General features: G+C 35.0%; 1 protein-coding gene across 1 annotated transcript; it reads left to right on the top strand.

Moving 5' to 3' along the window:
* Window positions 1–329: 329 nt before the first annotated feature.
* Window positions 330–24,770, top strand: TM9SF2 (transmembrane 9 superfamily protein member 2). Its single transcript, XM_045755977.2, has 15 exons — window positions 330–657; window positions 4,584–4,651; window positions 5,215–5,311; window positions 7,068–7,203; window positions 8,574–8,695; window positions 9,574–9,697; window positions 12,665–12,807; window positions 14,324–14,503; window positions 16,362–16,506; window positions 16,643–16,820; window positions 17,531–17,690; window positions 18,236–18,499; window positions 19,461–19,632; window positions 20,464–20,575; window positions 21,754–24,770. Exons 1-14 carry the CDS (start codon window positions 538–540, stop codon window positions 20,529–20,531), a joined length of 1,977 nt encoding a protein of 658 aa, XP_045611933.1. The 5' UTR covers window positions 330–537; the 3' UTR covers window positions 20,532–20,575; window positions 21,754–24,770.
* The last annotated feature ends 739 nt before the right edge of the window (window positions 24,771–25,509 follow it).

Here is a 25,509-nt window from a genome sequence, read left to right as displayed (position 1 = left end):
AACTTGAAATATACTCTTCCTATTGAGCTTTAAGTCATGTATACCTTCAAGAAACTGTGTAAAGAGAGCTAAATCTCAGTGAAGAAAGACGAAGTCGGTGCCAGGGTTGCGGGATAAACAGTTGACGTTGCGTATATGCTTTCCTCTAGTATTGCCAAATTTCAGTGTCAGTATCTAAATATATAACATTGAGCCGCGTAGATTTACAAACGTACATGCATGTTACTTTATTAATATAAACAATCCTATGTATTAAACTAAATATTTATTTCTTCAGTTAATAATGAAATAAGGAATAACTGAGCGTTATTAGGGAGAGTAGTGGCACCAATGTTGTCATGGAGTTACCCATGATGCCTCAGTTTACGTGTCAGCGATAACACTGACGACGGGTCCCAACCATCTCCACGCCAATACGGGACAAACATCGCCCACTCTCTCTCTCCCGCCACATTACTCTTTAAATGGTGTGAGGTTCTACGATATCGGTTTTGAATCCCTGAGAGCATCAGGAGCAAGAAGGGAGAGGCAGCAGCCATGTTGAGGAAGGTGTTGGTTTGTGTGATGACGGTGGTGGCGGTCCAGGCCTTCTACCTCCCCGGCCTCGCTCCTGTTAATTATTGCAAAAAAGGTAACGACGAGGAAGCCAAGTGTCAGGTGAGTGTCAGTTTATGTGGCGAGATTATTGACGGGCTGACAACCGATGGATTATCTTGACATAATTGACAATTTTGTTGAAAATAAAGTTTTCTTTCAAACTTATTTGTATTGCACATGACCTCAAATTAAAAATGAATAATATACATACATGCATACATACGCGTACATAGATTTATATATTTATATGCAATACAGCTTTTGGCAATTAATCATTGACAAAAAAAACACTGAAGCATTAGGAGACAACCAAAATGGGATAAATTTTGCAAACACATAAAATATGACCAAGTAGTGATAACTAATAAAAAGAGGTCCAGAGAAATAATAGGATGCAATGTAATGGATATACTTCTAGTTAATTTTTTTTACAAATGCTGTAGATTGTAAAAATAACTATAGTCCAAACAAATTCTAGTCTGTGCATAATGAAAGGCATTATACATGTCACTCATTTTCATATTGAATAGACAAAGTACAAAACACAGCTTTGTGTTATCCTTGAAAGACTATTCCAAAATTGCAACAAAAATTTCTTTGTTAGAAGATGCTGAAAAACTACATAAATCTTGTGTGTGTGTGTGTGTGTGTGTGTGTATATATATATATATATATATATATATATATATATATATATATATATATATATATATATATATATATATATATATATATATATATATATATATATATATATATATATATATATATATATATATATATATATATATATATATATATATATATATATATATATATATATATATATATATATATATATATATATATATATATATATATATATATATATATATATATATATATATATATATATATATATATATATATATATATATATATATATATATATATATATATATATATATGTCGTACCTAGTAGCCAGAACTCACTTTTTGGCCTACTATTCAAGGCCCGATTTGCCTAATAAGCCAAGTTTTCATGAATTAATATATTTTTTCTAATTTTTTTCTTATGAAATGATAAAGCTACCCATTTCATTATGTATGAGGTCATTTTTTTTTTATTGGAGTTAAAATTAACGCAGATATATGACCGAACCTAACCAACCCTACCTAACCTAACCTAACCTATCTTTATAGGTTAAGTTAGGTTAGGTAGCCGGAAAAGTTAGGTTAGGTTAGGTTAGGTAGGTTAGGTAGTCGAAAAAGCATTAATTCATGAAAACTTGGCTTATTAGGCAAATCGGGCCTTGAATAGTAGGCCAAAAAGTGAGTTCTGGCTACTAGGTACGACATATATATATATATATATATATATATATATATATATATATATATATATATATATATATATATATATATATATATATATATATATATATATATATATATATATATATATATATATATATATATATATATATATATATATATATATATATATATATATATATATATATATATATATATATATATATATATATATATATATATATATATATATATATATATATATATATATATATATATATATATATATATATATATATATATATATATATATATATATATATATATATATATATATATATATATATATATATATAATATTTTTAAAATATATAAATAAATGAATACAATATATAGATATAGTATCTGTAACATTTTCCACTGGGCTACAAAATGCATGATATTCACAAGTGATAGTCCAGAACTATACTTAAGATATGGGGGAAAGAAATTGAAAAAATTAACTTAAAACACTACAAAATTCAAGGTGCATTCGGATCTTCATATTGAAGGAAACGTATGTTAAGAATTTAGGAATGTCATGTAACCCAACATTTAGTGAGCCTAATAAACATTGCATCAGCCAGGGAAATGTAAATAAATTTTTCAAGATATTAACTAGCCCTGTAGTTGAGAGAATGTAATAGACATCTTGCAAGTTGTGAATACTTTCCAGGGGTAATGGTAAAGAAAAACAAGTTTTCCTACAACCTTTCCTGGGACCCAAGTGATCCATTCTATGAGTAAAGAGCTTTCAAATCAAGGGATCCCACCACAAAACTTTTCACATTTTATTTTCCTACCTTGAACACTGTGCTCTTCCCTTTTTAAAGCAGAAGAAAGAAATTGAAAGAAATTATTTCATAAAAAAAGATGAAATTTATTTCATAGAAGAAATTGTATATGTATGTGATTCATCGACAGTACAAATCTACATTGCTGTAGCCATCTCAAGTAGTCAAGATGTGATCTTTGGAAAAGCGATGAGATATATTGCATAATATATACATGGAAGATGCGAACAAGCCTGAATGGTCCCCAGGACAATATGCAACTGAAAACTCACACCCCAGAAGTGACTCGAACCCATACTCCCAGGAGCCACGCAACTGGTATGTACAAGACGCCTTAATCCACTTGACCATCACGACCGGACAAAATGAGGTGATAGCCGAGGCTATTTGAACCACCCCACCGCCGGCACTCGGATAGTAATCTTGGGCATAGCATTTTACCAAATCACCTCATTCTTTGGGGCACGCGTGAGGAACACAAATGTGAACAAGCCTGAATGGTCCCCAGGACAATATGCAACTGAAAACTCACACCCCAGAAGTGACTCGAACCCATACTCCCAGGAGCCACGCAACTGGTATGTACAAGACGCCTTAATCCACTTGACCATCACGACCGGACAAAATGAGGTGATAGCCGAGGCTATTTGAACCACCCCACCGCCGGTACTCGGATAGTAATCTTGGGCATAGCATTTTACCAAATCACCTCATTCTTTGGGGCACGCGTGAGGAACACAAATGCGAACAAGCCTGAATGTGTTCCTCACGCGTGCCCCAAAGAAAGAGGTGATTTGGTAAAATGCTATGCCCAAGATTACTATCAGAGTGCCGGCGGTGGGGTGGTTCAAATAGCCTCGGCTATCACCTCATTTTGTCCGGTCGTGATGGTCAAGTGGATTAAGGCGTCTTGTACATACCAGTTGCGTGGCTCCTGGGAGTATGGGTTCGAGTCACTTCTGGGGTGCGAGTTTTCAGTTACATGGAAGATATTTGGAGATAAGGTCTAAGACATCCACAGAAAAATAAAAATTTATAGGAGTGAAACATTTGGTAGGATATGTTGAATAGACTCTGTAAAGAGTAGAGGTTCATAGCAACAATTGGAAAAAATATATGAAAATGAGAGGCCCAAAGCATTTTTGCCAAATCTAGTGTAAGAAATATTGTTGGCAAGTAAGTGGAAATTTTCTAAAGGAAATTGGAAAATTTTCAGGTAGTGCTAGATAAATTGGGTTCCAATGAATATTGGATTGGGTTCCAATTATTTGGGTTCCAATGAATATCCTAGCTGTCCTTGGAGAGTAGAAGTCCTCCCAAAACTAACTGTATTGACTCATCTGCTGGCTGCATGTAAACTACAGGTAGATTAGTTCATTTTTAGCAAAGGCTCCCTTTAGCAAAGGTTGCTACCCTCAGCCACCTTCCCACTGCACTAATATTCTGTTAGATATCTTGATTAAGAATGAAGAAGGGCCCCAGGAAGATGCTAGAGAACAGCAAAATGTCAGTTGCCCTGCTGCTGTATAATGGCAGTGAAAACCAGGGAAGTCAGAAGTGTTGTGCATCACTTCTAATGAAGTGGGTTTTTATTGGACTAGGACTATAGTGCATGCGATCGGTCCATGAAGTTATTGTAAATGTATTGCATCTTTTAAGTCACTGGCTGGATTATATATCTTCAGATTTGTGATGAGCTAACTAGGCCTAATGTAGTTCTCCAAGATTATTTTTATTGCTAATATTTTTTTTTTTAAGTTGACTAAATACTTTGCTACACAAATTATTTGGGTGGCTTAGAGTAATAGTGATCTTTGGTTAGTAAATAATATAATAACAAAGTACTTAATTTCTTTTCAGTCTAATGTGCCCCTCTATGTAAATAGGCTGAATTCAGAAGAGTCAATCATCCCTTACGAGTATGAACAGTAAGTACAGTACAGTATACTACTGTACTTTACTCTCATAAGTTGTGTAGTGTACTGCACAGTATTTTTGTTATAATGTGCTTGTAAGTGGCAAATGCCTACCTACCATATTCCTCTAAATACCTGTACCTGGTTTCCTATTGCACGTGTAGGAGTAATTTTTATTTATACCTGTATAAAGCAAAAATTATTTTTGTAGAAATGTCGGTTAGCACATAATGTTTGCCACGATGTTTGTATTTTATACATATATATGCATCCTGTACTCGGTTCAGTCACCGTACATTACATATTCATCTCAGTGTACTTGTTATACCCCGTCTTATTCCATTTTTACCATAGTCACTATCCTCCACCCTTAGTCCCAATCACCATCACCCCTTTCCCTGATGACTACCTTAGTTAGTCAGTTACACTGGAACCGTTTTACTGTCCTAGGCAAAGGCCAAATTTGTTTCATAACATTGCTAAATTACATTTTGAGTCCTGGTAGTATGGAAAATTTTGTTTAATGATAATAATATAAATTGTTTACAAAATGTTATTAAATTTTTTTTGAACAGTTTCGACTTCTGTAAAGCTACGGATCACACTGAAACTGTTGTTGAAAATTTGGGCCAGGTGATGTTTGGCGAGCGCATTCAACCCTCTCCCTACAAGGTAAGTGATCTTTTATCGCCTCTTTTTCTTCTATCTTCTAGTTTTGGCATATTTAATGCCTCTAACCTCTCCTTGTAGCTCTTGCCCCTTCAGTTCTGGGAGTCACTTAGTGGCATGTCTTTACACCCCTTTCCAGTTTGTTGATGTGCTTAAGATATGGGCACCATACATCCACTGCATATTCCAGCTTTAGTCTAATAAAAGTCGTGAAGAATTTTTTTTTAAGCTAAAAGCCAAGCTTAAATATTCCTGGGCCTACTTTAGTACATATACTGTATTTAGTATACAGTATTAGGCCTCATATAACATGCATTAGGCCTAGGATAGTTAGGTTAGGGTCTGTTAGCATCATAACTACAAAACCTTTTCCAGTTTGTCCAAATTCAGTAGTACCAAATTTTCTAATTGTCCATTGCGTCAATATATGTACACTGGTCCACATCATTACTAGAAGTACTATCTAAACAGGAGGATGAGCTGTTCAAAATGTGGAATTTTTCATACAACAGTTCATCTTCTATGCATTCCATTCATAGCAGCTATAGTTACTATAATTTTTGGAGGATGAATTTGAGAAAGCATGAGTGGTGATGCTCAGTCCTACAGTGCACTAGTGAGTGAACACCACCACCACATTTACCTGGGTTTATCTGAAGGTATGCTAGTGGTATGCCTGAAGAATGTAGTAAGAGTACCCCAGAGAAGTCATCACTGCCTGATGTTATAATGGAATGGGACTCCCCTTCCAAACAGTAACACCTCTCCTCCCCCCTTCCCCTTCCTCACCATTTTCCATACGCCAACAAGAGCCCTCAATAAAGGCAAGATATACTGTACAAATTGTATTGTAGCTAGTACAAAAAGTGGTATTCAGTATAAAATGTATTTTTAAGTTAATATTTTTGGGGGCATAGAACGGATTAATTCAATTTACATTATTTCTTATGGGAAAATTTGTTTCGAGGTACGACCTGGGAACGGATTCCGAATCTTGGGATCAGATTCAATGTGTATGTGGAGGTGCCACTGAAGAGACAAATTTAAACTTTTTGTGACAGTCAATATGAACAGTGTCCAGGCAAAGGTCTTCAATAATATCAATGATGACTGTGATAGTGGAGTTACTGCCAAGTTAAATACTGTAAATGCATTAAGAATACTATCACAATGCATTCTTTAAGTGAAACCATTAATTATGATAGTTTTGAGGCACAAATAATAATTTTAGTGGCCTGTTTTCAAAATGTTTTTTTCTCTATAAAAAAAACCAGCAGGTGTTTAAAGGCCTGGTAGTACTTTTCACCTTGTTTACTCTAAATGCTTACTATAATAGTAAATACATACTGTAATTTTAGGATGAGGCAAATTCCTTCAATAATATGCCAGGCATGATAATAAAGCTGCATGGCAATGCTACAGGCTACTAAAGAAATTAAATATGTAATTGACCACACTAAAGGTTAGCTGCCATGAAGATGGATAAGATGTCATAATATGAAGTACTGTATGTAAATGAATGCTTGATTTAGTGGGAGGATTGCCAATAGGCTTATTGAAGATTGACTAAAAAATAACATATGAACAGGTGCTGCAATTAAGGGATATAAAAGTCTTGCCTTGTGTGACTTTACTCAATTTCAAAAAGATTACCAATTCAGAAACTTTTGGGTACCCTCTGTATGTGTATTCATCATTTCATGCTCCTACAATTAATTGAAACCTCTTAGGCTAATATCCTCTTATTTTGTTTTTGCAGATTGAGTTTTTGAGTTCACAGAAGTGTGTTACAGTTTGCAGCAAGAATTATGACCCTGCTATTAAGGAAGATAAGCAAAAGCTTAATGACCTTAAGAAAGCCATGAATCTCAACTACTACCATCACTGGATAGTTGGTAAGCTGCTTTTACTCATTAAATATTTGAGTATTTGTCTGGCAAAATGGGAGAAAGGTGGCAGATGAGATGGGTGACTGAGGCCCCATCACAATGGCAGCCTGTGCTGGATTTTTCAAAGATGGTGTCTGATTATTATTGCCCCTGGCTAGCTTATGGGTGCCCCCTTTACCCGGCGGGACATTTAAAGCTTGCACAGCACCCTCAACTGTATACAGTATATATGATGTGCGCGGTTTGGTGACAGTTATTCAAATTGTGTATATACAATGTGTGTGGCTTAAGGGTTAATCCTGAGGGCATTAATGCGAGTGGTAGTTTTTAATGTTTATTGGTACAGTACACCATGGATAACTATAATTTATTTATCTGGAAACTTGATCCATTGCATCTGATACCAGTTGGATCAATCTTTCTGTGCTTAATAGGGATTGGACTTGGTTGTAGCAGAAATTCACTGTAATCATGCTGGTAAGATTAGTATTTGAACATGCAATTTGTTTGGTCTCAATGAAGCTAGTCAATAAAAAACAATTAACTTTGAAATTAATTTAAGTTGATAAGTGTTATTAATATTGGTTACCATATGTCTATTACTTCTAGATACTAGATCATTACTTCTAAGAATAGTCTTGTTTCAAGATGTTTTAGGATGCTTTCCAGATGCCACTTATCTGAATATGCCTGTTATCCATTTTGAGTTTGTCACAATAAAAACAATTAACTGGTGGGGTAGGCAGTCCGAATAATAAAGTGTGATAAAAATGGCACTAGTTTGCCAGTGATTGCACATGGTGCCACTTGAGCATTGTTCGTACACTAATAGATGGCTAAGAAGCTTTAAACTCTGCCACGGCATTCAGATACACTAGAGTACATGGTGAAAGGCAGATTTCTGAGGTTATCACATTGCCATTAATCTTCACTTAAGTCAACCCAACATTATCTGCATCCACCACCATCTTTTTCATCTAAATAACAATGCTTCACTAACTATAATCTTCAAGTTAACAAGCAGATCAGAACTTCTCATACTGGTGAGTACAAATAAAACACTGTTGAATTTCTTAACAAAATTGTCATTTATATTTTTTCCCCAAGCTTTTTAGGATAATAAACCACCTATCCAGTTACAACAGGTTATTCCTTCAATCTCAGTCCCGAGGGGTTCAGAAAGCGTGTGGCCCTCTGTATAAGCATGTTATAACATTAGCTTAAACAAAATTTTCATGACAGGAAAAATACTAAATTTGTTTAAAGTAATGTAAAGTTTGTTGGGTCAGCCAACTAGGTGTAATTGCACAAGTTAAACACCAGTACCATAATGCTAATTTTTGGTTTAGTTGTATGATAACCCATTTGCATTTCAGACAATATGCCAGTGACTTGGTGCTACTTAGTGGAAGGAGGCAGTGTTTTCTGTGCTACTGGCTTCCCTGTTGGATGCTTTGTAGACAATTCAAAGCGGCCTAAGGATGCCTGTGTTATGGATGTAAGTATTGTATTTGGTTTGTTTGGTCATGTGCAAACAATTGACACATTGTGGCTTCATTTGTCCTTCGTCTTCTATTTCTGTCAACCTATAATATAGGAACTCTGCCATGTAATTTTCTTTTCCTGTTAGTGCCATCTGAAGGGTAAAAGTGAAAAAGGATAAAAAAGGGAAAATTTAAGCAAACTACTGCTATGCAGTACTTTGAGCCGATATCCCTAGGAAAAGATATTTATAATTTAGTCGTCATCTCTTTATCGTGCAGTGTAATTTGACAAAAAATGCAAATTAACAAGACCTGTCAAATGTCATACTACCTTAGACAATATAACTGACATTAACCCTAATATGCATGGGCAGTATTGCAATAATGAAAACTTAACTTTTTTGTATTTGAACAAGGTACCTGCTCCAGTCGCAACAGTTATGGTTTCACTTCTTTATGTGCTTTATATATGACGTATCAATTAAAGTCTTGCATAAGATTTTTGCTCTAGGTTCAATAGTTTTGAATAGAAAAAATATTAGTAATTTTCTAAAATTTAAATAAATCACTTGATATAAAAGTATACAAATTTTATGTGCTTTTATTTTTTTGTTTTTGTTTTCTTAGCTTTCATTACCCTCTCCCCCCCCCCCCAAAAAAAAAAAAATATTAATTTTTACTCTTTTTGGGGTAATTTACCTGTTCCCCAAACCCTGTATTAGATAATCAACATTTGATAACTGCACTTTTAGTGTTACACTAAAGTAGTACTTTTGTTTATCTGTATTTAGACAACTGGTATGTATTGAAGGGTCTCATACTACAGTACAGTATTTCTATTTCAACTTGGAATGTTAAGTTATTGATCAGCTTTTTCCTTTTCTTGACACAGAAACGATACAAAAATCCAAACACTTACTATCTTTTCAACCATGTGGACCTGAATATTACCTACCACAGTGGTGATGGGGAGGAATGGGGTGCAGCTCTTAATGGCCCTGGAGGACGCATTCTTTGTGAGTAATTATTAAAACTAATTATAATGTATTTAATCATTGATAGTATGCCAGAATTCTTGGTTGCTCATTGAAACAATAACTTGGGTAATCTCGATAAAAGATACCCCCCTGCACTTTTTGATGGCTATGTTCTTAAACTTCACTCACACTAGGTAAACTTTTTCTTCCCCATTTTAAATGGTTTGTGTGTGATATTTCAAAGTGATTTTGCATGTACAGTACTTGAAACTTGCAACAACATGTATGGTGGTAAGTGTTAGGTGTCTATTGGAATTTAGCAGTATTTTTCTGTTGAATGTTTATAAAACTAATTTAAACAGGAAAGGAGGATGAAAATGTTGGAACAGTGTATAACACAACTGTACCAAACTTTTTACACACACACACACACATTCAGAACACACTAATGTTAAGATGTGTTTGCAGTAATGTTTGAATTGCAACCCTAAGAAGTTTAAGCTAAGCCCTTTTTCTGCATTATTTTGATCTATTAACTTCAGTTCTTTGATCATAGCTCAATGGAATTCCAGTATTTTCTTCTACAGCAGCATTTTCCTCTTGTGACCAAAAAAAGAATATGAATACATTTTGGTATGGCTTTGTACTAGTCCAGCATATAGTTTATGTGTTGTAAGAATAGGCTGTTTATGAGGGCAGATGAGAATACCGTGATGCTTGTTCATGTTGAAAACTCAAATCTTGTGCATTTTGAGAGGCAAGTGGAGACAAAGGATAGGTGTAACCAGAAGCCCAGTAAATGGGCAGGAGTATTTTATAACAAGTTGAGGCAAAGATACTTTCCCAATGGAGTGGGTTGACTCAAGGTGACATTTCCTTAGTGCCTGCCTATGCCTATCAGCGACTGGGGGGAACGAGATCTAGCTCTTTATGCCTTGTCTCCTAGCCATTTATACTGGTGCACTAATTGCCTCAACATTTAACATTTTCATTGTATGTTTTTTAAAGATGGAGATGGAATTGGCTTCAACAACCTCTTTCTTCAATGCATTCCACTTACTAACCACTAGTACAGGAAATGAGAACTTCCTTACATCTCTTCACCTCAAATGGAAGCTCAACTTGCAAATATGTCCTCTCATCCTGCCTCGCTTTCATATATATTTAAATAGGCTTCCTTTATAAACTTTCCCTCAAGGTCTTGTACATAGTTATCATATCCTCGGTTTCATCTCTCCTCTACGGTTATAAGGGTGAGTTCTGTCAATGTGTCCTCATAGCTGAGGCCTCTTAATTCTGGTACTACTCTAATATAATTGCAAATCTCTGAACTTTCTCGAGTTTATGCATCACAAGGTGTGGGTTCCATGTGATGATTAAACCACACACCAGAAGATGAGATGATGAAGTTTCAATCCATCCTGGACCATTATCAAGTTGATTGTGCAGATCCATCATAGGTTCTATGCTGGATCTGCATACTCGAGAAATGGTCTCTCATAGGCAGTGTATGGACTTGAAAGACTCCTTGTTTAGATTCTTAAATGATGACCAAATGTTTGCTAACTTCCCATATGCTGCTGATGTTACTTTGTTCACATGAGCTTTTAGTGTTATTGTTGGAATTATGTCTATTACCAGGTCTTTTTCTCTTCTTATTGTTTCTTGTAATTACCTTCTTGCTTATGGTATAATTCAATACAGGTCTCTTGTGCAGCTTGCCTTGTAGAACGGCATGTCCTTGTGTTTGAGGTCGAGTGTACTGTTCATGTTTTAATGAGCACAGGATCATGGTCTACTGCAGTTAATGCAATGAACTGCTAGGGGTTATGCATTGAAGGCTTAGTAGGGTCATGCATTGTAGGCTTAGTAGGGTCATGCATTGAAGGCTTAGTAGGGTCATGCATTGAAGGCTTAGTAGGGTCATGCATTGAAGGCTTAGTAGGGTCATGCATTGTAGGCTTAGCATTGTTCTTTTGCAAAAGAAAGGGGCACAATAAATTCTCAGGTCTACCATGGAGAATTTCCCCTTCCAGGTTTGTCAATTTGTTGGTGGGTTCTTCAGCTTTAGAACTGATCAGGTTAGCTGGCTGGGGTTGGGCTAATTTTTAGTGGTCATCATTATTAATGAGTTTGAGTTAGTTTTGAGTGAATATTTTCTTGTTTGCCAAGTTGTTTGGCAATTTTGAGGCTTCATTTCCTGTGAATCTTTCAGTTGTCTGTAAAATTTTGCTGACTTTCCAGATGCTTTTCTGGTAGGGTGGTGGATTGTCATTCACTCCCTACACCTATGTGAGGGAGCCAGGTTCTGGCTCTGGTCCCCAGTAGGTCAAATGGAGCTCCTGCAACTAATGTGATATTTTAGTATGAAGCAATCTCAGCGAGATATCTTCAGGGAGCCACCGGAGCTCTACCAGAAAGATGCATTTCATTACAATCAATGCTGTTTCTTACTTTTATTAAATTATAGATTCCATTTTAATTAAAAAATAATTTTTTCATTATTCATTAAAAATTATTCATTATTCATTAAATCAAATCGTCAAATCATTTTCATCATTCATTAAAAAATTATTTTTTTTAGAAATTCATTAATGAATTTCTAAAAATATTTTTCCAATTTTATCGTAGCATATCCATCTTTGATAAACTGTGTATACAGTACTTTGGTAACTTAAGAGTACAGTACACCATTGCATTTTTTTTTTTAATTAGATCAGTACAAGTGGATTTTAATATGCCAAAATGTTCCCAGTCCATTAGAGCAGTATTAATAAAGAGTATTAATTCAGGGTCCTGCATTTGTATACTTTGGCTAAATTGTTGTTGACCAATTAAATTTTCTATAGGATTAGTGGATTTGTTGAGCAGATGCAGCCCTCTGAATGATATATTTTGTTAATTCCCAGTATAAAGAAATTACTCATGCTAAGATACTTTTGTGAGGCTCTGAAGTTCTGTACTGAAATGTCTTGTTGACATTTATTCGTGATATGACCATTTCAGCTGTACGTGTCATGCCAAGGAGCATTAAGCATGCAAAAGCAGCTAGAGAGGAAGACTCGTGTGATACTACAGATGTTATGGGGATTGATGCAGACTTTAAAACAAAAGTTGAGGTCAAATACTCCTATAGTGTAACTTTCACGGTGAGCTGCAAGAATTTATTTATACAGTATTGAGAAGTTGGTGGCAATACAATTTGTTATATCTTCCACAGGTATAAGCTAAGGAAGATGTTGAGACAACATTTAGAAAAGGTCATTTCAGTTTTTCTAACTTCTTCCCCACTATTTCCCTAGGCTTCTGTTCGGTATCTTGGGACCCTCCTAATGCTGACTTGAAGTCTGAATGCTTTTCAAATTGAGCACTGTATTCCTATCACAGCTATTTTTGTTTTACTGTATTTTTTATTTAGAGCCTCATTATATCGACTTGAAAACTAAAACATTTATGCGTGATTATAAAACTTAATAAAAACAAATTTAGGAGTTGCTCTTGCCAAATGAGAAAAAACATATGAAATGTGGTAGATCTTCAAGTAAGGTGCCATCACAAGAATCACAAGAAGGGTAATTAGATAAGTCATAGAGTATATCTTTGTGCTTTGGTCAAATTGGGGCTACAATTCTGTCATATGATCATGGTCATTAACATTTTGGCTGCATATTTAGATTTCACAAAGGAATTATTTTGAAAAGTGTGCTTTGAATCCTTGAAGTAAAGATGATTATTGTTTTAATGTTCTAATGTCATCAATGGTCATGTAAATTACTATATATTTCTTTAACAAATGAGCACAACTGCTGCACGGATTAGATTTGGATTATGTTTCAAAAGTAAGTTGCAAACAAGATTTCTCAATTACTTTTTGCCAGCAAGAAACTGATTATGAAACTTTGCAATATTTTGACCCTCACAAAATACTTCCGGTAAGTTTTCATCTATACCCAGGCTTGACTCTCAACTTGATATAAGTTCACGCATCCAAATGTAACCAGATGCATCTGAACAGTAAACCAGTTGTTACAAAAGTGGTAATTATCATCAAATATGGCAGCAAAAATATTAAAATTTGATTTTACAACTGTTAAAATAAATTTAGGCGTCGCCGCACGCTCGCCCGCACCATTAGCCCCATGACGTCAAAGTCTGCAGTGCTCACGTGGCGCGGGCGATAGTGTTAAGCTGTTACCACTTTGTAATGCAATAACCCCTTATTGCATTCGTTATAGGGGCTAAGGATTGTACTGGGGACCAGCTTCCTTGTTAAAAGCAAAATTAATTTTGTTTTCCGCCTTTAATACCCTTAATCTTTTTCTATATTCTTACATTTTTACTGTGAGAAATTAAGTAATGATAAGGAAGGGAAGGGAACTATGAGGAGAAAGCACCAAGCCATTATCACTATATAGCACTGGGAGGGGGGGGGGTCAAGATAAGGATTTGGGATGGGAAGGGGCAAGGAATGGTGCCCAAACACTTGGACGGTCAGGGATTTTTTTTTTAGCATAAGCCATTCAGCTGCTTATGGGCTATTCATGCCTGTGCCACCTCTTGGGTGGTTAAATCTTTATCAATCATCAATCCTTGTAAGAAATGGCCAGTTGACGAGATACTGAAAATATTGTTAGGAAAAGATTTTAATAGTGTTATGGCTTGCAGAAGAGCTCTGGGAACAACCGCTGGTCATCTCGTTGGGACTACATTCTGGACTCCATGCCTCACACAAACATCCAGTGGTTCAGCATTCTTAACTCACTGGTGATCGTGCTCTTCTTGTCTGGGATGGTAGCAATGATAATGTTGCGCACACTACATAAGGACATTGCTCGCTACAACCAGGTTTGTTTACTATTTGGTATGAAGGTGCAAGTTGGTTGTTTCTATTTGGTGCACTACATTAATTTTCAGATGTTCTTAAAACCCTGTCAAGTGTGGAATGTTAGTATCCCTGTTGTTATAATTACCATTCAATGTGAAACTGGTGTAAATATTAATTTGCATTTACAGTAATTAGTTTGCAATGGTTGTGTTGGATATTAGATGTACATTTTTCAAAAATGAAGTTCATTTATGTTAGTGGATTAAGAGCAGCATGTTCAGTAAACAAGTCGGGATTTGGAGGAAGAAAAGGGAGCAGAAAGATTTAAAACATGGCTGAATGTAAATAAAGCTATATGTAAGAAAAATTCAGACCTTGCAAAGAAGCATGCATAAAGGAAAATAATAAAAATGTAAGTTATGACAATTCTTTCCTAGAATTAGCAGGGGGCTGTTCTTAATGGTGAAATATAACTTAATTATCTGATTTAACACCTTTTTATATAGTGGCTATTTATAGATGTTGAGTGCTAAAGAACATAAAATTTTAATTTTATAATTAAGGTTAACTTAATTATAAATTAAGAGGCTTTTGTTCATTGACTGTTTAGCTGTAATTAAGAAACATTTTAAGAAATGCTCTTGGATAGTAAACAGTTATAAAGAGCTGTAATTATCATTAAAAATTATGACTGCAGTTAATTTTTGAAAGTGAAACCCAAAATTTAGTGGGATAGGTGCTGCTTGCTGAGGCATGAAAGTGGTGGTGAGGGTCAATGTTATATAATTATGAAGTGTCAGCAGGTTTAACATTGCTAATAGTTAGCAGGGAGTTGAATGTACTGATGTTCCCCCTTTTTTACAATGATACTTTGCGGGAAAAACTATTTTGGTATGTTTCATCGTACATTTTTGAAGGGTATTTTAGTGTTAAAGTGGATTTTGTACCATAGTTCTTACCTCCTCTAAGATCAGCTGTGGTGTAGTTGTTTATATTTTGGGTGAGAGAATTGCTTTATATAGGATATGAAACTTGTATTTCTGGATGTGATGTTTTGTTGCCGCATCAGGCCACCAGGTGGCACACCCGGCGGTGGCGCACCATCACAGCGCACTGGTGGTATTGTCATTCACACATTGCAAATGGCTGACAGGCGGATGAAAGTGGAACATTTCTTTCAAATTTCTAGGATGATTTTTTCATGTAGATAAAGAATGAACGTGTCTTAAAGATAACACCGTCGTTAAATAATGTATGAGAGATCAGGTGTATCCGGATTATGTATACAGTACTGGATAAGATTGATGTGAGTTTCCTCCATAGCTTCTGACGTATCATAAATTTGTGATAACAGACTGTGATAATTCTGCTTGGTTTCAATATATTTTATTATTAGCAACGATTTTTGTACCTAGCAAACTTACCCAGTATTTTCGTCCGGCTCCCTCGGTTTCCTTAGTACATCCTTAGTACAGCTACATTAAATGCAGGGCACTTTATTTTTAAAGGTATAAAAAAAAAAAAGTTTGTCTTGTATGCCGGCAAATTCGGTATACTGTATATAAATATTCAGTTTTTATGAAAGGTAGTACATGATGAGAGGCCTGTTATGACCAGTGATTATTTTGTGAAAGTTTGGTGAAATAAAAGTTAGAGACTAAGTATGATAATCAAAATTAAAATAAAGTTTTAAGGTACAGTATATGATTGCTAGCACTTCAGGCACAAGGATACAAGATTGTTAGACAAGGCCAATAATTATTTAAAATAGTATTACAAGTGTACAATATTGTAAAAAGCTTTAAAGATGCATGGTAAACATAAATTTTGAATAGACATCTTTCCCACTTAAATTTTATTATTTAAACTTGTGTCTAGATTGATGCTGGAGAGGATGCTCAAGAGGAGTATGGCTGGAAGTTGGTTCATGGCGATGTGTTCCGCCCACCCCGCCGTGGGATGCTTCTCTCCGTGTTGGTTGGTTCTGGCACGCAAGTGTTCATAATGACTCTAGTTACACTGCGTATGTATCTACAGCTCTTTTTATTTTGAAGTATGTATTTTTAGTAAATATATTGTGTATTTCCAGCACATTATTGAGTATTTGAAAATTAAATGTACAGTACAGAACCCTCCCTATATACAATGTTTATTTTCAGTGTTTGCTTGCCTTGGGTTCCTTTCCCCTGCCAACCGTGGAGCACTGATGACATGTGCTATGGTTCTGTATGTTTGCCTTGGGTTCCCTGCTGGATACATTGCTGCTCGTCTTTACAAGAGCTTTGGTGGAGAGAAATGGAAAACTAATGTACTTCTGACCTCTATGTTGTGCCCTGGGTTAGTTGATGAGAAGAAGTTATTTGGAAGTTTGTTTTGTGCTGTTAAAAATTCTCTTGGTTATTTTTTGTTAGCATTGGAAAAAATCTGAAATTGGTATATAACTTTGGTAAATCTGAACAGATGTACAATTATACTTATCAGACTGTAAGAGAAATCTATCATTGCTTTTTTTTTTTTTTTGTTTAATTTATTATATCCAATATAAGTATTATGTTTATGGAGCTGTTTTGTTATATAGTTTTCATAAATTGATCTGTATGTTAATAATGTAATAAGAAGCCATTTCCCCCAATTTCCTTCCTCCCTGTAGTTTTTTGGGGATTGTCAAAATGCGAGTTGTTGGGCCTGGGAACATAAGGATGACAGGTGATGCTCTCTTGGTGATATAGGTTAACAAGCTGGCAGTAAAAAAATTGATATATGCATTATATGGCCTTGCAAAGACCATTTGAACAGTCGCTGATGTTGAAATTGTCATGAACCTTGTCCAGGGTTCTTAGTGGATATTACCTTAGAGGGCAGCTGAATGATTGATAAAGATTAAGCCACCCAAGAGGTGGCACAGGCATGAATAGCCCATAAGCAGCTGAATGGCTTATGTTATAAAAAAGGTGCTTTTTGGATCTACACTCAAAACAGTAGTTAAAAAAAAAAAAATTGCTTTTACTTTTCTAACAAACTTTATAACAAATGACTTCTCATTTCAGTATTGTATTTGCCCTCTTCTTCATAATGAACTTGATTCTGTGGTACAAGGGATCAAGTGCTGCTGTTCCATTCACTACTCTACTGGCTCTTCTGGCACTCTGGTTCTTGGTGTCAGTTCCACTCACTTTTGTTGGCTCCTTCTTTGGCTACAGGAAGAGGGTATGTTCATGTTGCCTTGTTTCTGAAATATTATGGGAGCCTGTATATATTATATTTATGAAATATATTTAATCTTATTAATATATAACCAAGAGTTTGAAATAAATGTAGCTTATTTGCAAGAATGTTCCCCTCACCTTTTCCCCAATTATAAGTTGCAGGCATTTTAGATGTTTCATATAGAAATTCTTGATGCCAAGTTGCCCTCCCCCCTTCCCCCCCCCCCCTGTAGTTCAGCTGCTTTAAAACCCTGCAACAAAATTGTTCTTAAAATGTATTATTACTTGAACTAAATATAAAAAATGCTAATAAGAGCACACGAAAGTACTGTATTGTTAATAGGCAGAGTTTTAAGCAGATATGGTTGAACAGTTTGACAAATTAGTTAAGCAGTACTGCATAAGGAACAAAACAGTTGTGAAGTGAATTGTAAAAAAAATATTCATTTTGATTTGCAATTGATTGATTATAACTGTTAGAAATTGAGAATTTTTGTTTTAAATTTGTGGTAAGTGCATGTTCTGAATGTAATTTGTTTCTTCCAGTGCTTAGAAAATCCAGTACGAACCAACCAGATACCTCGCCAGATTCCAGAGCAAAGCATATACACCCAACCTCTTCCTGGCATCATCATGGGTGGTGTCCTGCCCTTTGGCTGCATCTTCATACAACTTTTCTTCATTCTCAACTCAATCTGGTCATCACAAACCTACTATATGTTTGGTTTCCTCTTCCTAGTGTTCCTGATTCTGGTCGTCACCTGCTCTGAGACTACTGTGCTGCTCTGCTACTTCCATCTATGTGCTGAGGTAACACCTTCGCATGTTTTAAGGAGCCAGGTCACTTTAACACTGCTTAATAACCATCACCACTACCCACATATTTTGTACTAGTATATGGCTACAAGTATCAAAGTCCCCATGGGCTGGTATCTGACTATGCCTTGTATAGTCAGTAGGGAGCCGGTCGGCCGAGCGGACAGCACGCTGGACTTGTGATCCTGTGGTCCTGGGTTCGATCCCAGGCGCCGGCGAGAAACATTGGGCAAAGTTTCTTTCACCCTATGCCCCTGTTACCTAGCAGTAAAATAGGTACCTGGGTGTTAGTCAGCTGTCACGGGCTGCTTCCTGGGGGTGGAGGCCTGGTCGAGGACCGGGCCGCGGGGACATTAAAAAGCCCCGAAATCATCTCAAGATAACCTCAAGATATAACCTGTACACCACTCTTGCACCAACCTCTTAAACTACCATTTTAAACCACCGTCTTGTCTTTTATATAAAATAAATACTACATTTTGTATTTGACATAAATTAACTTTGTCATTTATTGTTGAAAATAAAGATACAGGAGGTAAGTATCTACTAAGTAATAGTAGTAGTAGAATTTTTGTTTAATATATTTTCATGTACTCTTCTAATATGAAATTAGTTTATTTTGGTGGTTGCATACAATGTGATTCAAATGCATATATTAGAGCTTTAGTTTGTGTTCATGCAGTATTAGACTAGAAATGTGACTACCCCATCATCCACTACTTGGTGTCAATAGACACCAAGGATCCCCAGTAACATAAGTGGGAATTTGGCCCACTTGCCTCTTTCCCTTCTGTAATTAAATGCCAAATGCTACCCCACCCCATAACAATAAGAGCAGGATAATGTATAAATTTGTATAATGTACATTATATACAAAATTTTATTATATATTATCTAATTATATATAATTATTATAGTCTTGTACTATGTATTATATAAAATAAAAATATTTCAGGATTATCACTGGTGGTGGCGAAGTTTCTTAACTTCTGGATTCACAGCCTTTTATTTGTTTGTGTACTGCATTCATTATTTCATCACCAAACTGAGCATAGAGGGTGCGGTATCCACCATGCTGTATTTTGGATACACTGCAATCATGGTCTTCCTCTTCTTCCTTCTCACAGGTATAGTGTAATCATTCTATACCTAGTTTTTTGGAAAGTACAGTGAGCGCAACATTGATTTTAATGTAGTCATAAATTATCATTTTTAAAAATATTGTAAAGTAACTCACTTAGGTTAAAGTGTCTAGTCCACAGGTGAGGACCCTTTTGTCATATGCAAACATATTGTACTTTGTGAAGATTTCATAAGGCTGCACATTGTGTTGTGCATTGTATACATTCAAACATGTCAAAAATTAACTTCTAAATAAAATTTAATTAATTTAAATTGCTTTTGAAGACTGCACAGAGTATCATAAGGTTGCAGGTTCCTCACCTCTGGTCTTGTCTATGCTGCCTATCATTTTGTTATAGGTACAGATATATTTTATTAACTTGTTTTAAGTATTATATGGTCCACAAATTTGTTCTGCTTGAATTTCTAGCATAGTTGTAAGAGACGATAGTGGAAGTATAGAAAACACTTGAGGAACAGTAATGTGTGCATAGATGCCTGTCTACACAGACTATTTTGTATTGTGAAGGACACGTTGAAGAAGTAACTAAATGATGGGTGTCTAAAAAATAGTTGTCAAGGGTGTTTATAAATTGTTTAAACTGCTGAGCCAGAGAATTTTATTTTTTTATTTTTCATATTTTAGTATGATTTACTTGACATAAACAATATCAAGCATAAAAAACAACCTTTAAATATTTTAAAAGTACATTTGCACATGAATTAGTGTGTGAAAGCACATGCCTATCTGTTTTTTGCCTGTTGGTAAATGTGCATCATTCTTGCTGTTAAGTGGTATTGTGTCGCAGGTGAACTGACAGTTTTCATATTTACAGGAACCATTGGCTTTATTGCTTGCTTCTGGTTTGTACGAAAGATCTACAGTGTAGTGAAGGTGGATTAAAATTTAAAACCTGTTTACTCTTGGAACAAGTCTTCAGTGTTTTGGTGAGTATAGTTGGGCCTTGGTGTTGCCATCTTAGATTTAGGTTTTCCTTGAATAGTACTTAAAGGCTGATAGGAGCTTTAATGAAGAACTGTTAAGTTGTGTGCTTCATAATAGGACTGATGAATTGTATACAGATGTCAGTTCTTTTTCCCCCTTTCCTCTCCTTGTATTCATATTTGGTATGCCTGCCTTTTCAAAAGAACAGGAGCAGGGTTATATAATTTTTCCATTTCATAAAAAAACAAAATTACAGGAATACCTTGTCATAACACATGTCTTTGCTCTTGCTTCTCCTCCCATATTGGTAGTGGAATTGGCTACCCTTGCTCTGGAAATTCCAGTAGCCCTAGATTCTACCTCTGGTGCTGTCCCTGACATAGTGCATGTTGTTTCTGTCCTTCCTCAGTCCCACTCCCTCGACCTCCCCTTCCCGGTGCCTAAAATCCGATATTACAAGGCTGGCTGCAAACCTGTGGTATCTCTCAAAGGGAGAAAGCACATGGTTGTTTAGGTTGACCAGTCCTGGACAGGTCCACTTAAGGCACATTACATAGTCCACCAGGGAAACAAATTCCCAAATTTTAGCAAGAAAATACTCTGCAACCTACACAGAGGTGAGGGGCCTCACATCTGAGTGGACAGTATTTGGGAGAGGGAATATGATGATTACTACATGCACTTCCATTCACAACTTTAAGAAAAATTGGAAGCTATAGTGTTGAGAGATGAACAAATCTACAAGGGTTCTCTGTGACGAGGGTTCGAATCTACGTCCGAGAGCATCCTAGACGCTGCCTTAATGTGTTGAGAGATGTAATTATAAACCATGAAGTGAAGCTCACTCCAATGTAGTCACTGATTGGTAAGACCTCCTTATTGCTATTACCAACACCACCTCGCCCAACTGCTCCAAGATAGTTTTCTCAGTTGACCTTACATGATTGTCATGTATAGATACTGTAATAATTAACTTAAGTGTGTGAAAGAACCTTATTTACTTTAAATGCTTGTCATGTGGATATGCATAATTTAGTTGCTTCATTACATATCACCCATGCTCCTCATTTCACATTGTAGTTTAGATATCTTTAGTTTGCATAAACTGTGTAGGCCATGTGATGCTATATAAATTTTCTGTATATTATTTCCTAACCAGTTGTGCATTTATTTACTTCAGACAGAGTCCATCTTGGCCATGGCAATGCAGATGTAAAACACAGTGAAGTTTCTGCTTATGATCATTTCAAGTCATGGAGCAAGTACAGGATTGAGTTAATTGCTATCCACCATACTTGGATAGTCTGTCTCAGATACTGTAACTTATGGGCATTAATGTTAGATTCACCTTGTATTAACTTAGTATGGACAAGACCTTAAGATATTCAAATTTAGGAAATGATTACTAATATGAGTGTGCTTGAATACCTGTAAAATTAGAATATCATTTCATGTAAATTAAGCTGAATATAAATCTTTGAAAGTTTAAAAAAAATTCTTTAATTATCAAGTTTAAGTTTTAGTATTGGGCACAATGAACATACTTTTAGTATGTTTTAGTAAACAGCTTTATTTTCAGTATTTAATAAGATTATACAAAATTGCTAGATGCATAGAATTAAAAAATACTTTTTTTTTTATATTGACCTATTCATTATTTCAAATTTGTATCATATTGTATTTGCTGTGTATGTATGTACATCTATAAATTGATTACGTAAATGAACCAATTAAAAACAATCTCAAATTCAAAACGTCAAAATATGATATTTGAAAGTAATTTTTTTTTCTAGGTTTCAGGTAGCTATAAATGATAGTGATTGGTATATAGGGCAATATCTTTAATACTTTAAATTCTTTTAATTAAACATTTACCGAAAGGGTAGGTCTCGGTTGAAGATATGCTTAGCTACTACAGTGTTGTAATATCATATATTGCAAGTAATGTAGTCTAGAATTCTACCTAGGATTCTGTTTCCTTCGTGGTGTGAAGTGTTTGCAACCTGTCTCTTCTCAAACTTCCACACAAACTGCAAGAGCTTTTTCTCAAAGGGCCTCCAAGGACATTAACCATAACTTGAACAATAATGGTACTGTACAGACATCGTGTTTGTGTGTCCACTAAATTGCAGTGACATAAGTAGTTGCATTTCATTTTTAGTTATAAAGTAATTTAATGTTTGGGATTACAATGCTGGGCAATTAGTTTATTAACCCTGGTGTAATGAAGGGTAAACAAGTAGGACACAGTTTGTCTTTTAGAGTTTTGCATTTTTTAAAATTTGTTCATACATTTTTGGGGGACACGATTCAAATCTAAATTATTCCTCTGCATTGTTCTGAAAGAATGCTTCCAATGAAACGAAGGCAGCATCTCTTGAAGCATATCAAAATCTATTGTGTACAATACAAGTAAATATAATTGTATTTTTTCTTTCATTTCCTTAAAGGAAATAAGTGATGACCAGATAGTGCTAATCTCTAGAGGTGCAATAAAAATTACTGGTCATGTGTCCTGAAAACAGCAAGATGCTGTTACTGTGTAATTATTCTAAACTGGATTTCATTGTATTGAATGAAACATTTAAGTCAAATTGCACAAATTTGAATTATCATTAAGGATTATAAGTTATTGTTGAGCTCTGGATAGTAAAATAAAAAAAACTATAACACTTTCAAAACTTAAATTGTTGACTAGTAATTAGGGAGCAATTCCTACAATGTTTAAATGAGCTAAGTATGTTTGTTGCTAGTGATCATCTTTGCTCTATTTCTGGCCATTGTAGTCTTGTGTGTGGCTGGTGATATGTTTGTGTTTGTTTGCAAGGTGTGACTGGTGATTTCTGTATATATTTAAATTTTGTATTTTGAAGCACGAGTGACTTTTTATGTGTATCTGGATCTTCAGTTTTATTTTGATTTAGAGTATTGGTTGATAGAATTCAATTTCCACAATTTGCATTAACTTTGTATTGAATGGCAACTGTAAAATTGTTTGAGGTTTGTGAAAAGTAGGAGATGTATATAACACATTATATCATGCTTCTCCAACTTGTAATTTGTTTTACTTGTATACATATCCCAATGGTATGTGGAGCATTTCATAATTTTTGTCTTGAGCTTCCCAGTTACATTAAACGAGATAGAACTTGATGTACAGCAGTGGGTGCTTCATTGTTATTTATTTTTAGATTTTTTAGTTCTCTGTTGTATAGTACATGGTATCACATCATGGCAGGAATGGCTTATAGAATCCAACTTCTGTTTTCTAGCCAGCGTTGCTTCAACCAGTATTTCAGTGCATTGGGAAGAATTTGAATGAGTCATTAGATAATATTTGCAGTGAAACTGTAGGGTATTAGGAGATTCTTGGAACTTCAGTGCTGTGTGCTTGTGTGATATTCAAATGTATATGCATTGCATGAACAGCTGACCAGTATGCATATTTGTTTACTCTAATTTCTATATGAAAAAGAAGAAACAATTGAAGGGTTTTTGGAGTGAGACTAATTTTTTCCAGTTGTCACTCAAAAGAACTTTTCTTCCCATCTTGAAGTGGAGATTGAATTTGTTCACACTCTCCCTACTTGTTATGGTTTACTTTCACTTCAATTCTTGAACTGAATCATCATTGTTAATGATCCAGTTTGCCGTAATGTGAAGCATTTTCTAAGCATACAGTATTATATTTTAAATTATCATTTTAAGTGGAAAATCTTCATTGGAGAATAAGAGATCTATATTAATCTGTGAAAGATTTCAAAGTTTATTGATTTGATGTCTCGTTCAACGTGAAAATTTATTTTGGTACTGTATTACGTAGTCTAATAACCTTGGTTGATTGCTGCTTTTTGGGGACTATGGCATCTATAAATTTGATGCTTTTATGTAATTTTACTAAAGGCACTGCAAATAAGCAGATCAAATGTAATACTGTACAGTATCATATTTCTTTCCATGATTGTTTCCCATTGTGTTTACTTGGTTAAAGAAATGGTTTAAAGTTAATTGCATAATTAGTAAATTTTTGCTGTGGTTTTTATAATTTTAAATGATTTATATATTGCTCATTGGTGGTATGTATCAAAAGTAGACCACATTCCTATTTCTACACTGCAATCCGTCACTTTTACGATGGCCATTTCTTCTGGATATTTTTGTAAAAGTTTGATTATAATATATCAATGAATATTATAATTGCTTATTTATTTCCATCCTTAATATTTTAGTAGTTTTTATTATTGTTCTGTGAACATGAAAATTGAGTTGTAATGAAGAACAGAAAATTGAATTGAAATACATTCAACTAAATATTTTTTTTTATTTTTAGCAGTTATAAGTTGAATTTAATCCTCAGTGTAGGTATCAAAATATTTGTCACCTTGCCTGTGCCCCAAAAAAGTGGAAATAAACTTTCTTTTAATACATTTACAGTACAGTGGAACCTTGGTCTACAAATTTAATACGTTCCTAGAGACTGATCATACACCGAAATGAATTTCCCATAAGAAATAATGTAAAGTGAATTAATATTTTTTGGTGTGGAACGGATTAACTTAAAAATACATCTTGTACCAAATACTATTTATTTTCTACCATGCCTAACCTTTATTGAAGACTCCTGTTGGTGTATGGAAGATGATGAGGAGGAAAGGTGTTAGTGTTTGGAATGGCGGTCCCCTTCCTCCTTTTCTCATTTAAAAAGAAAGGTGTTCTCTTTCCTTCAACAGGCAGTGATGCCATATCTGGGGTACTCTCTCTCCTGTGTTTTGCAGGCATACCACGAGGACCTGGTTGTGACTCGCTGCTTGGTTGTCTTACTAAGAATCTGTCTATAGACACTTTGTTTTTCCCTACGTTAACTATAATGACAATGTAATGTCTCGTTACAAAGGTTAATGCAACGGCCTGCTACAGCTTTATTTGGGCAAAACTT

Source organism: Procambarus clarkii, chromosome 60 (assembly GCF_040958095.1).
Source record: "Procambarus clarkii isolate CNS0578487 chromosome 60, FALCON_Pclarkii_2.0, whole genome shotgun sequence".
Lineage (NCBI taxonomy): Eukaryota > Metazoa > Arthropoda > Malacostraca > Decapoda > Cambaridae > Procambarus > Procambarus clarkii.
Note: the sequence above shows the minus strand (reverse complement) of the source record. Positions and strands in the feature narration are given on the sequence as shown.